Below are 17,350 nucleotides of genomic sequence, written 5' to 3' on the forward strand. Positions count from 1 at the left end.
TTGATTAGGAATATTTCTAGTCAACTAAAAAATGATTAGCAACAACTAAACTGTGTAACGATCTCAAACTTGTGTGATGCAGGGGTGCAGAAATGGAAAATATTTAATTTTATTAGCCCGCCAGAATTTCTAATAGTCCGCCAGTCTATAGAACAATATATTATTAACAATATTACAATATACAGTGTCTTCACTTCAAATTATATAGAGAGAGATATACTGACAAAACATTATTAACAACATTTGGTAAGTGATCAACATCACATGACAAACCAAATGAAAAAACAGTTAGACCATTGGGCTGGTAGTTGCATTTTTTAACTCGTCCGTCAGAATTTTTACTCGCATTTGGCGAGTGGGTGAGTACTTTCTGCAGCCCTGGAATTGTGACACAAAACTGAAGAGAATGTTTCCTTAAATGAATAGATAATTTTCTCACTTTCTATTTCAAATCCTTTGTGAGTGTGTCCCCAGTGGTCGAACCAGCCAGTCCAGAATTCCAACACCATCAATGGAAAATTATCGTCCAGCTTTCTGATTTTCTCAAAAATTGCTAGCCCATTTTCCAGTGACTTAAAGTTGGCCATTGGAAGTGCATCTGTGAAAACAAAGTGTTGAGAAACTGATGTGAGAACAGGGAGAAATTACAAATAGAAACAAGAATTCGACACAATTAAAATGATGTGAGAACAGGGAGAAATTACAAATAGAAACAAACAAGAATTTGACACAATTAAAATGATGTGAGAACGAGAAATTCCAAATAGAAATAAACATGAATTCCACACAATTAAAATGATATGAGAAGAAAGAGAAATTCCAAATAGAAATAAACAATAATTCCACACAATTAAAATGACGTGTGAACAGGGAGAAATTCCAAATAGAAATAAACAATAATTCCACGCAATTAAAATGATGTGAGAAGAACAAGAAATTATAAATAGAAATTAACAATAATTCCACACAATTAAAACATCTCGCCTACTGTGAATTAATAAATCATTTGTTATGCAATGTTATTGATTTATCTAGTTCTTAAAAAATAAACAGAAGCAAATTAACTTAAATTTTTAAAATTAAAATAACATTTAACATGTGTTGAGATGAAGGAAGGAAATGATTTATTTAACTACGCACTCAACACATTTTATTTACGGTTATATGACGTCGGACATATGGTTAAGGACCACAGATATTGAGAGAGGAAACCCGCTTCATGGGCTACTCTTTTTGATTAGCAGCAAGGGATTCTTTAAAGGCACCATTCCACAGACAGGATGACACATACCACAGCTTTTGATGTACCAGTCGTGGTGCATGAAAAGATTTTAAAAGTCTATTAATACACAGCGCTATATGGTAGCAACAAAAAACAACAACATAATTTTAATAATAACAAAGAAAAACAATTATTACTACTCTTTTAAGTTTACCTTTATAGAAAGGCGCTCTGTTCATACCGTCCAAATTGTCCGATGTCACCAACAGCTCAATGATGCCATTCTTATGAAGAACCTTCAAACACACAAGAGTAGTAACAGGGGAGGTAACTATTATTCATAATATTTGTCTTTTCATGATGACAAGCACTCCAATATTTATAAACTGAAAAGTGCGTTATCACAGAGCTTCTAAATTATGGTAGTCCCACTCCCATGACTAGTGATATTCAATGTTGGGCTAGTAAATAACTACTATTGCCATGCCAGACAGGGCTTCTAGATTATGGTAGCCCCACTCCCATGGCTAGTGATATTCAATGTTGGGCTAGTAAATAACTACTATTGCCATGCCAGACAGGGCTTCTAGATTATGGTAGCCCCACTCCCATGGCTAGTGATATGCAAGGTTGGGCTAGTAAATAACTACTATTGCCATGCCAGACAGGGCTTCTAGATTATGGCAGCCCCACTCCCATGGCTAGTGATATTCAATGTTGGGCTAGTAAATAACTACTATTGCCATGCCAGATAGGGCTTCTAGATTATGGTAACCCCACTCCCATGGCTAGTGATATTCAATGTTGGGCTAGTAAATAACTACTATTGCCATGCCAGACAGGGCTTCTAGATTATGGTAACCTCACTCCCATGGCTAGTGATATTCAATGTTGGGCTAGTAAATAACTACTATTGCCATGCCAGACAGGGCTTCTAGATTATGGTAGCCCCACTCCCATGGCTAGTGATATTCAATGTTGGGCTAGTAAATAACTACTATTGCCATGCCAGACAGGGCTTCTAGATTATGGTAGCCCCACTCCCATGGCTAGTGATATGCAAGGTTGGGCTAGTAAATAACTACTATTGCCATGCCAGACAGGGCTTCTAGATTATGGTAGTCCCACTCCCATGACTAGTGATATTCAATGTTGGGCTAGTAAATAACTACTATTGCCATGCCAGACAGGGCTTCTAGATTATGGTAGCCCCACTCCCATGGCTAGTGATATTCAATGTTGGGCTAGTAAATAACTACTATTGCCATGCCAGACAGGGCTTCTAGATTATGGTAGCCCCACTCCCATGGCTAGTGATATGCAAGGTTGGGCTAGTAAATAACTACTATTGCCATGCCAGACAGGGCTTCTAGATTATGGCAGCCCCACTCCCATGGCTAGTGATATTCAATGTTGGGCTAGTAAATAACTACTATTGCCATGCCAGACAGGGCTTCTAGATTATGGTAACCCCACTCCCATGGCTAGTGATATTCAATGTTGGGCTAGTAAATAACTACTATTGCCATGCCAGACAGGGCTTCTAGATTATGGTAACCTCACTCCCATGGCTAGTGATATTCAATGTTGGGCTAGTAAATAACTACTATTGCCATGCCAGACAGGGCTTCTAGATTATGGTAGCCCCACTCCCATGGCTAGTGATATTCAATGTTGGGCTAGTAAATAACTACTATTGCCATGCCAGACAGGGCTTCTAGATTATGGTAGCCCCACTCCCATGGCTAGTGATATGCAAGGTTGGGCTAGTAAATAACTACTACTATTGCCATGCCAGACAGGGCTTCTAGATTATGGTAGTCCCACTCCCATGGCTAGTGATATTCAATGTTGGGCTAGTAAATAACTACTATTGCCATGCCAGACAGGGCTTCTAGATTATGGTAACCCCACTCCCATGGCTAGTGATATTCAATGTTGGGCTAGTAAATAACTACTATTGCCATGCCAGACAGGGCTTCTAGATTATGGTAGCCCCACTCCCATGGCTAGTGATATGCAAGGTTGGGCTAGTAAATAACTACTATTGCCATGCCAGACAGGGCTTCTAGATTATGGTAACCCGACTCCCATGGCTAGTGATATTCAATGTTGGGCTAGTAAATAACTACTATTGCCATGCCAGACAGGGCTTCTAGATTATGGTAACCCGACTCCCATGGCTAGTGATATTCAATGTTGGGCTAGTAAATAACTACTATTGCCATGCCAGACAGGGCTTCTAGACTATGGTAGCCCCACTCCCATGGCTAGTGATATTCAATGTTGGGCTAATAAATAACTACTATTGCCATGCCAGACAGGGCTTCTAGATTATGGTAGCCCCATTCCCATGGCTAGTGATATTCAATGTTGGGCTAGTAAATAACTACTATTGCCATGCCAGACAGGGCTTCTAGATTATGGCAGCCCCACTCCCATGGCTAGTGATATTCAGTGCTGGGCTAGTAAATAACTACTATTGCCATGCCAGGCAATGCTTCTAGATTATGGTAGCCCCACTCCCATGGCTAGTGATATTCAGTGTTGGGCTAGTTAATAACTACTTTAGCGATGTCCGATGGCTAGTGAATTTTAAAATAATTTTAGTTTTTTGTCAAATGCTGCATTTAAGTCTATTTCGTAAATATGAATATCCTGCCCACTCACCCACCAAATCTAAGGCTATTTAAGCTCAACTTCTCTCTTTAGATGACACACACGATTATTACTATTAGTAAAATTGTATTTACTTAAAGTAGGGCTAGTGAATTTTTAATCATGGCTAGTACATTTTTTTTATCACTGATCCCATGGCTAGTGGATTTTTAATCATGGCTAGTACATTTTTTTTATCACTGATCCCATGGCTAGTGAATTTTTAATCATGGCTAGTACATTTTTTTTATCACTGATCCCATGGCTAGTGAATTTTTAATCATGGCTAGTACATTTTTTTTATCACTGATCCCATGGCTAGTGAATTTTTAATCATGGCTAGTACATTTTTTTTATCACTGATCCCATGGCTAGTGAATTTTTAATCATGGCTAGTACATTTTTTTTATCACTGATCCCATGGCTAGTGAATTTTTAATCATGGCTAGTACATTTTTTTTATCACTGATCCCATGGCTAGTGAATTTTTAATCATGGCTAGTACATTTTTTTTATCACTGATCCCATGGCTAGTGAATTTTTAATCATGGCTAGTACATTTTGTTTATCACTGATCCCATGGCTAGTGGATTTTTAATCATGGCTAGTACATTTTTTTTATCACTGATCCCATGGCTAGTGAATTTTTAATCGTGGCTAGTACATTTTTTTTATCACTGATCCCATGGCTAGTGGATTTTATAAAACATTCTAGAAGCTGCGATTGTTAATTTTGTTATTTTCACATTTGTTTGTGATAACGAACTACAAATTAATCTATCTCCTATATAAACTTTGTATAATTAACTTGAGAACATCAAAATAATAATTTGAATCTTTAGGGCTATCAGTGTTTCTGCAAGAATGAAATTTTTGGGTATGGCGCTATGGAAATGAATGCAACCACAGTCAACAGGGGGGTATGAGGGGAGTCCCCAAGAAAGAAAATGGGTTAAGTTTAGGGTTATTAAATTTTATATGGTTGATTGTCATAAATGACTACGATTAGATAACCCATGATCCAAATGGAAATTCCATGACCGGTACGAACCCTGTATATCTGACCACTGAATTATTTCAAATTATTTGTATTAGTCCGCTATGTTAAAAAAAATCATACCACTGGCAAATATATTCCTTTGTTTCACTAAATCATATTGCGCAACCGCCAGACTAGGGGAGCAATTAACAGTTTTAGCAACTCATGGCAGTAAAGAGCGCATACATGAAAGGGTGGAATTTCAGACCCCAAACGTCTTGTTGATTGTGGCGTGACTGGACATACCAAAACATTTGGTAGCCCGGTGGACTATCGGGGTTAGATAACTGGTAGTCAGAGTGAGAAATCGGTAGCCAAAACATCATGAGCTACCGCTAAGATCAAGCCCTGTAAAGAAATTCCATTGTCATGTCATGTCATAGGGTTTTACGTGCACATTCAGAACAAGCTGTTGTAGCGCAGGAAAGGTGGGGGGTGGGGGGGGTGGGGAGGGGAGGGACCGCCTGCACTGACAGGTGCAAGGGAGCATCAGCAGCCCGATCAAATCGGTAGCAGGCGGGGGGGGGTGGGGGTGGTGGTGGTGCTATGGAATTTGAATGGAGCAGTTAAATGCCAAAGAGGAAAGGGTGCGCAATTTTGATTGAGGGAATTTGGCGCAATTTTGAACGGTCGGTAGAACGGTAAATGGCCAAGCTAATATAGGTTTTGATATTAGTGAATCGAGAGTAATGCATTATGGATTTTACAGTCAATCATCACAATCAATCATTACGATTAACTGCCAGAGAAAAGGGTGTGCAATTTTGATTGAGGGAATTTGGCGCAATTTTGAACGGTCGGTCGAAAGGTAAATGGCCAAGCTAATATAGGTTTTGATATTAGTGAATCGAGAGTAATCCATTATGGATTTTACAGTCAATCATCACAATCAATCATTACGATTAACTGCCAAAGAGAAAAGGGTGCACAATTTTGATTGAGGGAATTTGGCACCATTTTTAATGGTCGGTCGAAAGGTAAATGGCCGAGCTAATATAGGTTTTGATATTAGTGAATCGAGAGTAATCCATTATGGATTTTACAGTCAATCATCACAATCAATCAGTATGATTAACTGCCAAAGAGAAAAGGGTGCGCAATTTTGGTTGAGGGAATTTGGCGCAATTTTGAACGGTCGGTCGAACGGTAAATGGCCGAGCTAATATAGGTTTTGATATTAGTGAATCGAGAGTAATCCATTATGGATTTTACAGTCAATCATCACAATCAATCATTACGATTAACTGTGAGAACATTAACGGCCAACACACAGCCCAGTGGCAGAATGATTGCCTGATGGTTGGTCGATCTAGGATCGATTCCTGTTGGTAGACCCATGTAAACTGTGTGTTATAACCAGACCTGTCAACCTTTAGTCAAGAGAAAGCAGGAGGTGTGTGTTCAAAAAGCAGGAGATTTTGTCAAAAAGCAGGAGATTTCTTAAATTCACACAATTTAACTCAAAATCGCAAGATTTAAAAAAAACATTATTACAATAAGTTATATGAATACTTTATAATGTCATATATACTTCTTAACCTTAGATCTTGGCATTAAAAAAAAAAAAAAATCTTAATTTTTTTTTTTTTTTTTAAGTTTAAATATTATTATGATTTAATACATATTTAAAAAAAAAAAATATTTTATCCAAAAATGTTAAGACCATGAACAAGAAATAAAAAATGTAATTAGTACATTTACGGTATTACACTTACAGCCTTACAGGTTGCGTTACATTATCATTTGTGGTTAGTGTACCTAAGTACCAAAGACAAATTTATATAAATCTTATAAATTAATATTCAGTTTTTACTATAATGAGGAACGGTGGCGTGGTACTTATTTAAAATCATTATAATGATGCAATAAACATTGTATTTTCATTAATCATAAGTAAAACCTCATTACGGACATCGTGTGAAATATACCGGAATTATACCCATTTCCGTGAGTAACTTTATGTCAATGTCAAACAACATTTTTTAATTGTACACAAATAATTTCTTGAAGTGTACCCTTATAACCAACATTTTACTGCACAAACATACAAAATTAACTGACACAAGTATGTTTATACAGCTAATTGGTCTTTTCGTTGTCTTGCTGTGACATGTGATTTTAACATGCATCGTGTGTATCGCTGTCAACTCGGGTGTCTGGCAGTTCAGATTCGTCATAGTTGCATTATGTAATCCAGTGGGAAGACATTTTACAATTCAGAGGTGTTATTAGAACTAAATTGGATAGTTTTTTTTTTGTGATATGGCAACACTGAATGTCAATACACAGCCTGTTGAATTAGCGGCAACACGCTTCGTAGCCATTACGATGACAACAAACATTATAATAACACGTCATTTTATAAACTCCATGTGCTTTTTTAACAATATAAATAGGCTATCCCACAATTCTCACTTCGGCAAAGGTTAAACAGTCGGGGACAATTCGGCCTGTTACATTCTCAGAAACCGAAAGTAGTCGACATTTTCCGAATGAGAAAAAAAAGGCAGAGTTACTTCCCTTCTGTTATTTTGACAAAAGAGGATCGATTTTTTTTTATGCTTACAAAAATGTCATTTAACAGGAGAAACTGTTTCCCACACAGGGGAAAGGAGATTTGATCAAATACCGGGAGACTCCCGCGGAATCCGGGAGGGTTGACAGGTCTGGTTATAACCAGGGAACATTTTGTTCAATATCGTGTCGCGATTCGCTACATACGTTTCAGAGATCGCTACACAATTTTAAAACATTAAACACATGGGCTAGCTCTGGCAGTCACCAAATTCGCCAACTGCGAATTTTAAAAACAATTGGTGATTTTTATTATAAGTTGGCGAAATACTGTTACTACATTTTATTATAAAATAACTGGTTGTCTGTCATTTTTGAAGTTTAATAAATAATTTGGCAAAAACTTTGTGTTCACCCAGAGCTACCTCTGAAATAGTTGCTAATCAATTTTCATTTGACTAGAAATATCGCTAATCAAGATTTTGAAAACAAAATGTTTCCTGATAACATATATATCTGACAAACTGTAAGGATAGGATAGGATAACACATTAACGTGCCTATATTCAATTAAGGTTCAAGCACGTCCCTCCCAGACACAATCTGTGACTTCACCAGCGACTGGGTCTGGGACAGATAGGGGTGGGAGGGGGGAAGGGCAAAGTTGGAAATATGCCGAATTTTGGAAATATGCTGAATTTTGGAAATATGCCGAATTTTGGAAATAGCAATCAATGAAATCAGGGCTAGCTCTGGCACTTGCCAAATTCACCAATTGCGAATATCAAAAACAACTGGCAAATTTTATTTTGATTTGGCGAAATAATTTTATGGAATAATTGATATTTTGATACCAAATAACTAGGTGTTTGCAATTTTTGAAGTTTAATAGATAATTTGGTGAAATTTTCTGCTCACTCAGAGCTAGCCATGGATAAAGTTAATAGAATTTAAAAAAAAGAAATTAACAAGCCAAAAATAAAAAGGACTTCTCAGCCAAATATTTATATAATTTTAAGCATTTTAGAAAAATAAACCAGAAATAAATGAGAGAAAAGAGAGAGGATCAGACTATTTAATAATATAGAAAAAAAAGCAATTTCGACATAAAATTTTGAACAAAGGTCTGAAGTGTGTATCGTACGACTTACATCTCTGAGAAACGTCAGGTGATTGGTGTCATTGCTGTAAGAACCGTATTCATTTTCCACTTGGACTGCAATGATTGGTCCTCCATTTGAAAACTTAAAATACAGAAACAAAAAAACCATGATGCAATTATGTTACAAAAAATCTTTTTTTCTTTCAACATAATATTTACATAATGATAAGAGTTACTTCATTAACTCATAGCTGTAGTTATTTTTAAGACAGCATTCCTGTTTAAATATCACAGACTTTAGCTTGTCTCTATTATAACAAGAGCTGGCTTATCCTAGTAACACTTCATGTGGCCCCACATTTATTTTCCCCAGATCATTTTTCCCCTCCCCCCAAGAGGGTTGCAAAATATATATATATCCTGGGCAGGAGGTCCCACTGTTATTTTTGCTACAGGCCCTGCGGATCCTTAAACCGGCTCTGGTTATAACCGTATCCAAATGTGTTGCAGATTTGTACATTAACTAAACTTAGCGCTGCTAAAATGAAGAACTACAAAAAGTATAAAGAGCTATCTAAAATCATGACGAGCTGTTACCACACACATCCTACCTGCAAATCAACAACTCTTGAAAGAAGTTGACTGAGGTAACTTTTTGCTGCTTTCTGGTATCCATGGTAATTCGTACGAACTCTCATATTAGGATCTGCCAGTAACCAGCTGAGAAATACAAAAGAAGAAGAAAGAAAGAAATGTTTTATTTAACGATGCACTCAACACATTTTATTTACGGTTATATGGAAATGTTTTATTTAACGACGCACTCAACACATTTAATTACGGTTAAAATATGGCATCAGCGGTTATATTGCGTCAGACATATGGTTAAGGACCACACAGATATTGAGGGAGGTAACCTACTGTTGTCATTTCATGGGCTACTCTTTTCGATTAACAGCAAGAGATCTTTTATATGCACCGTCCCACAGACAGGGTAGTACATACCACGGCCTTTGATATACCAGTCGTAGTGCACTGGCTGGAACGAGAAATAGCCCAATGGGCCCACCAACAGGGATTGATCCCAGACCAACCGCACAGCGAGCGAGCGCTTTACTACTGGGCTACGTCCCACCCCTGATACTCGGCCAGATTTGATTAAAGCCACAAGAAACAAAACCTAATTATTGTTTTCATTTTAACATAATAACAACGTATTCATTATTTGTTATTTAATGCTAACACATTTTTAATAAAAAAAATGGGTAAATCACATTAAAAGTCAAACTTCATCGTTTATGGTGTATGATACAGCTATGCACAAAACTTCAGCTCAATATTTTGAGGTATTCTGACACAAATATCCAGAAAATACATGTGGGGCAGACAGACGGACAGGCAGTCAGAAGGATGGAGAAGAAACCTATACAGTCTCCTCCGGTTGGACCAGTCGGGGACTAAAAACAGAATGAAACAAAAATATACCCTGTATTTAGGCCCACCTTTCACTAATGTCTCTCACCCACTCAATAAACACTGTCACTATATACACAAATTAGACAAATTAGAAAATTATTAGAAAAATATCACAGGACTTTGATGTAATTTGGCCACCATGAGTATTCTTTCTCTATGTACAGTGTAACAGAGGATAGACTCCTAACAATAATGCTCCATTCATCGATGTATATTGACATGGCTTGCACAGTGCAGTCTTTCTAATTAAATTTATTTAAATTTAAAAAAAAAAAAAAAAAAAAAAAAAAAAAAAAAAAAAAAAAAAAAAAAAAAAAAAGTAAAAAAAGTAAAACAAATTATTAAAAAAAACACCTTTTTTTTTTTAATGTTGACATGGCTTGCACACTGCAGTCTTTCTAATTTAATTTATTTAAATTAAAAAAATAATAATAATAAAAAAAAACAAATTTAAATTGAAAAAAAGTTTTAAATTATTATTTTATTTTTTTGAAAAACCTCAAATATATTCGATTCCTAAGCTGCGGAATAACGAATATACATGTATGATGGCTAGCTTGTACCCGGTGCACCGAATGTGAGTAAGCTGTTGTGGCTCTAATAGTAACATCTGTCACATTCAATCTGCAGTTAGTATTATCAGATCTACAGAAACCCATTCGTGTCTAAACCATCTGTCACAGATAGCAATGAATAACTACATTTACACTGTGAAAAGAAACAGTTACAATACCACAGTAATGCTAAAAATGTTATAGGGTTTTACGTGCACATTCCGAGCAAGCTGTTGTAGAGTACACCTGTTATGGGCACAAGTGCCGGTCTTGGCTGGCTCCTCCATCCAGGACAGGAAAAGGGTTGGGGAGGGAGGGAGGGAGGGAAAGGGGGCCACCCGCACTGGCAGCCCGACCGGATTTGGTAACAGGCATGGAGGCAGGGAGGGGTTGGTGCTATGGAATTTCGAATGTCCAGTATGATTAATGCCAAAGGAAAAAAGGTGCGCAATTTGAATTAAGGAAATTTGGCGCATTTTTTTTTTATTGGTCCGCTGAACCGGAAAGGGGGAGTTATATATGCTTTAGAACTTATTTCTAAGTTATAAAGAAGTCAAAGTTTGTTTTGTTTATCGACACCACCAAGAGCATATTGATTTATTAATCATCAGGTTTTGGATGTCAAACATTCAGTAATTTTAACATATAGTCTTAGAGGAAAGAAAGAAAGAAATATTTTATTTAACAACACACTCAACACATTTTATTTACGGTTATATGGCATCAGACAATACGGTTAAGGACCACACAGATATTGAGAGAGGAAACCCGCAGTCACCACTTCATGGGCTATTCTTTTTGATTAGCAGCAAGGGATCTTTTATATGCACCATCCCACAGACAGGACAGCACATACCATGGCCTTTGTTACACCAGTTGTGAAGCACTGGCTGCAACGATAAATAGCCCAATGGGCCCACTGACGGGAATTGATCCCAGACCCACCGCGCATCGAGCGAGCACTATACCACTGGGCTATGTCCCACCCCCTATAGTCTTAGAGAGGAAACCCACTACATTGTTTCATTAGCAGCAAGGGATCTTTTATATGCACCATCCCAACGACAGGACAGCCTTTGATATACCAGTTATGGTGCACTGGCTGGAATGAGAAATAGCCCAATGGGTCCACAGACAGGATCGATCCCACACCAACCGTGCATCAAGCGAGCACTTTACCACTGAGCTATATCCTGAATAAAAGCATAACTTATGTGTGAGAAACAAATACAAACCTTGGCAAACCTCCGAAATCCCATTCTGAACAAATATAGGGTCCAGGTCGCAGAATAACATAGAGTCCAACTTCCTGTGCCAATTTTATGTATTTTCTGAAATAAACATGAATATTTAAAACACAGTTGATAAATATACAGAACTTAACATACGTTGTTTTCGCTTCCTGTTTATTGCATTAGTTTATTTTGCGAAAGAATATATACCACCAGACCGCATAGCGGTTCGAGTGGTATGTTCTTTCGCAAAATAAATAATACTTTGTGACAGTCGATCTAGCTCTGCTACTTGCGAAACTCGCCAAAAAGTTTAAAGGTTTTTAAATATCTGTACAGAAGAGAACCTCTCTAAACCGGATACCTCTTAAAACTGGATTTTTTTTACTTGGTTCTAAGGGTGTCCGGTTTACAGGAGTTTCGTGTATTGGTTTCATCTGGCTCAGTGTCTGGTTTTCATTTGTCACTTGTTACATTAAACATAAAATACAAACTAAAAAAAGCAAACCTTGCTGTTTTATTAAAATAAAATCAGTGTTCGAGAATAACGGTATCACGATATCCCAGAATTTAATTTTGGATACCAGACTTCAATAACCCAGTATAATGTTGTTGGGTTTTTTAATCCTGCGTTTCTATTTTTCGCTGAAACAATGAAAGTCGTCATTTACTGGTGAAGTTAAGTAACAGTGTCGTCCAAGTTTGTTACGATGTTATTCATAAATTTCATTTAAGTGGTATACTAAATTCTCAGTTGGGATACCAGATTTTGAAATGTTAGTATCCAACTGGGATACTGCCCAAACGTTTTAATCTCGAACACTGAAAATATTTGTGTATTTTCTTATATTAAGAAGTTGTTATTGTTAAATTCTGGGCTAGCTCTGGCACTTGCCAAATTCGCCAATTGCGAATTTCAAAAGCAGCTGGTGAATTTTATTTTAATTTGGCGAAATAATTTCATGCAATAATTGACATTTTAAAGAAATTAACTGTCAATTTCTGAAGTTTAATAAACAATTTGGTGAAATATTTTGCTCACCCAGAGTTAGCCCTGAGAATGATAATGTTATTTTAATATAATTCATTGCACATTTTTTTAATAGAATACGACATTTTCTCTGTGAACATGAATAAAATATAAAGTTATAGCAATACCATGAACAGTATGTAAGGTAGTTTACATTGTTTCAATTGTACATGTATGTATATCCCAAATAAAAGCCTTTCCGAAACACCCCCCCCCCCCCAAAATAAAAAAAATATTATATATATAATAATAATACCTGAGGTAATAAATAGAAAAGCAAACTTGGAACCAACTATTATCAAATTTATGTCCCTTGTAAAATAATTTTCATTCGTCACTTGCTATTTATATAGGGTTGGGGAAGTGAAAATTATTTCACTTGTGACATAAATTTTATAGTAACTGGTAACTCGTTTATTACCCTCTATGTCTGTCTATGTCCCTTGTAAAATAATTTTCATTTGTCACTTGGTAAAGGTGTGGAAAATGAAAATTATTTCACTTGTGACATAAATTTTATAGTAACTGGTAACTCGTTTATTACCCTCTGTCTGTCTATGTCCCTTGTAAAATAATTTTCATTTGTCACTTGGTAAAGGTGTGGAAAATGAAAATGATTTCACTTGTGACATAAATTTTATAGTAACTGGTAACTCGTTTATTACCCTCTATGTCTGTCTATGTCCCTGGTAAAATAATTTTCACTTGTCACTTGCTAAAGGTGTGGAAAATGAAAATTATTTCACTTGTGACATAAATTTTATAGTAACTGGTAACCCATTCATTACCCTCTGTGTCTCTTACCGTATATCTAGCATTCCAGTGAAGTCGAAATGTCCAGGCACAGGTTCATGAACATTCCACGGGACATAGCTGAAATATAAGAAGGAAGGAAATGTTTTATTTAACGACGCACTCTACACAATTTATTTTTATGGTTATATGGTGTCAGACATATGGTTAAGGACCACACAGATATTGAGAGAGGAAACCCGCTGTCGCCACTTCATGGGCTACTCTTTTCGATTAGCAGCAAGGGATCTTTTATATGCACCATCCCACAGACAGGGTAGTACATACCATAGCCTTTGATATACCACTGGCTGGAAAGAGAAATAGCCCAATGGGCCCACCAACGGGGATCGATCTTAGACCGACTGTGCATCAAGTGAGCACTGAGCTATGTCCCACCCCTTAGCTGTATTATAGTGACGAGTAAAAATATTAATTATTTATGTAGGGATGTGTACAGGAGATACATTGGGAGTTGAAACCACCACCCCCTTGCTCAAGCAAAAACCACTCAAGTTCAAATACACTGTACTTTCCTTGGAGCAGGATTCAAAACCCCACACCCCCTATAAATTTCTCTTGTCAGTCTAGACTCTCCTGTATATATTCCTGCACACACACCTTAAGTTATATTTATGGTAACAGTAGTTTTACTTAAGGTAAGTAGCTGTATTATTCAAACGAAATGTGAAATTGTACATTTATTTATTTATTTACCAGGGGCCTAATTCACAAAGGTCTCTTAGGCTCTGCTAGACAACAAAGCATCCTCTTTGCAAGTCTTTTAGCAATGCACTGCGACATCTCAAAGTTGCGAGAGTTTAGTGAATTAGGCCCCAGGGCTGCAGAAAGTACTCACCCACTCGCCAAATGAAAATAAAAATTTCTACAGACGGTCTATCTGTCTTTCTGATTTTGTTTGACATGTGATATTGATCACTTATCAAATGCTATTATTTTGTCAATATATCTATACATTTCATTTGAAGTGAAGACACTGCATATTATAATATTGCCAATAATATACTGTTCTATAGACTGGCGAACTAGTCGAAATTCTGGCGGGCTAGTAAAATTTAGTTGGTTCTGGTCCAGCACGCTAATTAAATATTTTCCATTTTTGCATCCCTGTTTACCACTATCAGTATATTTGTTTTACAATGTCCAGTATTTTCTCATGGCCATTGAAAAAGGGGCAGGTAATGGTTCCCATGTCATTCTCATCCAGTCTTCCATGACTGGTGTATCAAAGGCTGGGGGTGGAGGTTTGCTGTTCAGGGGCCTGATTCACAAAGCTCTCTTAGGCTCTGCTAGACAACAAAGCATCCTCTTTCCAAATATTTCAGCACTGCACTGCGAGATCGCAAAGTTGCGAGAGTTTAGTGAATTAGGCCCGTTTACATTTATGTGACAACAGCTTTTTTTCTCACTGTATTATTCACCCCAACAAGAAGGAAATGTTTTATTTAACGACGCACTCAACACATTTTATTTATGGTTATATGGAGTCGGACATATGGTAAAGGACCACACAGATATTGAGAGAGGAAACCCGCTGTCGCCACTTCATGGTCTACTCTTTTCGATTAGCAGCAAGGGATCTTTTATATGCACCATCCCATAGACAGGACAGCACATACCACAGCCTTTGATATACCAGTCTTGGTGCACTGGCTGAAGCAAGAAATAGCGCAATGGGCCCACTGACGGGGATTGATCCCAAACCGACTGCGCATCAAGCAAATGCTGTACCACTGATCTACACCTCGCCCTCACCGTAACAAGTTAATAATATACAGTAGAATCTAATTGGGTGGAATGGGTCAAATACACTGTAACGCTTGAACCAAAAACTAATTCCCGAGTTACACTTACGAACTGTTAGGTCAAACTACCCTATGGGTCGAACACTTTCTCGAGCACTGACGGGCTTTGAGCCAACGGGATTCAACGGTATTTAAAATAAATGTTTAAATAGTGACAATCCCTTCTTGTCCATGTGTTTCTAACACTTGCTGCTGATGCATCGCATTAAGGTATATTACAGATGCGAGGTCGGTTTGGGATCAATCCCTGTTGGTTGACCCACTGGGCTATTTCTCGTTCCAGCCAGTGCACCACGACTGGTATATCAACGGCTGTGGTATATGCTGTCCTGTTTGTTAAAACAAGAGTAGCGGTGAGGTACATGATACGCCCATTAGATTTGGGGGGGGGGGGGGGTGAGTGGGCAGGATATTCATATTTACAAAATCAACTTAAATGCAGCATTTGACAAAAAATAAATACAAAATTCACTAGCCATCGGGCATAGCTAAAGTAGTTATTTACTATGTTATGTGGATTTTTTTTTATTCAATTAACTCGAAAATGATCGATGTAAAAGTATTTAACGTCAAACATAGGATTGTTGTGATATTAGAACGGAAATATTTGCCAACTTTTTGGTTGTCGGGAATTGCCAAAAAAATACATAGCTTGGTCTCTGACTGTAATGAAAACGTATTTATGTCCAATTATCCGTCTAGCTCTCTTACAGTCAGAGTACTCAGGCTATAGCCTACAGTCATGGGAGTGGAGCTACCATAACCTAGAAGCTCTGACTATTGCCAAAGTATTACACACAGTCATCTCTAGCTCTCCCCTACAAAATATAAACAAAGAGGGAGGGGCTAGAGGTCAAATGAGCTAAAGAACATTCTTACATGCCCGTTGGTGAGAACACCCTGTATTATTTTTGATAACACATGGGTTGTTAACACACGAATGTGTATTACCAATTTCATGACATACGACTGACTGCTCCTAGGTGATGACCAGGTCACCAGTGCCAAGCAGCCAGTGAAAAGCAACACGGTGGAAACAGATTACATTGTGACGTATAGTTAACCTGACAATCATGTGTCTGTGACGTGTAAGTCCGCTACAAATGCAATGGCTGTAAATAACTTTTAGTCCAAAAAGATGTTAAAACCTGGTATTTGCGGGTATGTAAGAAATAGAATAATACATTCGTGTCCATTAGATACCATTTATCTCACAACTCGTTGTTTAAAAATGTATCAAACTCGCTTTCGCTCGTTAGATATATTTTAAAACAACTCGTTGTAAGATAAATGGTATCTCACGGTCACTCATGTATTATTCTCTATTTATACTAATGATTCATACGTTTCTACTGTGTTCAGTCCGCAAGCCTTCACTTTGAGCAACCGGTCTTTCCAATACTCGGGAACACTTCTGAAGTAGTGAACAGCCCCACTTAAAATCGTCAATGGTTTGCCGCCGAGATAAAACTGTCTGTTTTTAAAAGTCAAGTAATGGTTGCTGTCACCTTCGGACAAATCTTCGTGAAAGCGCAAACTGCCATTGCCTTCAAAAATATGATGAATGTTCTCTTTCTTCCACAAAACCCGACCTATCAGGAAAACGACTAAAACACAAATCAATAGAAAAAAACGTTTAAGATGAGAACGATTAAAAAATACACTCCTCATTTTTTTCATCTGAAATTATCAAATCAGATGACACTTTCAAACGAAATAATAATTCATATAAAAAACGTAAAATTGTTGTTAAACGTAAAGCAACACTAGTAAAGGGACGTAACTCTAAAACAAGATTTGCGTTTACTGTTTTCTTACTTACCGTATTATGACGATTAAATGTACTTTATGGTCATGAGACGCATTTTAAATCTACTTGACACATTTACAAATGTCATGTCAGAGC

At 37.2% G+C, this 17,350-nt stretch overlaps 1 protein-coding gene across 2 annotated transcripts in view; it reads right to left on the reverse strand.

The window, feature by feature from the left end:
• The window catches only part of LOC121386778 (beta-galactosidase-1-like protein 2), a 50,642-nt gene extending 33,449 nt beyond the window's left edge, over positions 1–17,193 (reverse strand). For both annotated transcript variants that reach the window (XM_041517790.1, XM_041517789.1), the window contains exons 1-7: positions 16,790–17,193; positions 13,631–13,699; positions 11,800–11,895; positions 9,146–9,254; positions 8,584–8,676; positions 1,437–1,518; positions 440–598 (exon numbers count right to left, since the gene is read on the reverse strand). In XM_041517790.1, the coding sequence (XP_041373724.1) occupies positions 440–598; positions 1,437–1,518; positions 8,584–8,676; positions 9,146–9,254; positions 11,800–11,895; positions 13,631–13,699; positions 16,790–17,124 (943 nt within the window). In that variant the 5' untranslated portion in view covers positions 17,125–17,193. The remainder of the gene's footprint in view (positions 1–439; positions 599–1,436; positions 1,519–8,583; positions 8,677–9,145; positions 9,255–11,799; positions 11,896–13,630; positions 13,700–16,789) is intronic.
• Between the last annotated feature and the right edge of the window lie 157 nt (positions 17,194–17,350).

Source organism: Gigantopelta aegis, chromosome 12 (genome assembly GCF_016097555.1).
Source record: "Gigantopelta aegis isolate Gae_Host chromosome 12, Gae_host_genome, whole genome shotgun sequence".
Taxonomy (NCBI): Eukaryota; Metazoa; Mollusca; class Gastropoda; order Neomphalida; family Peltospiridae; genus Gigantopelta; species Gigantopelta aegis.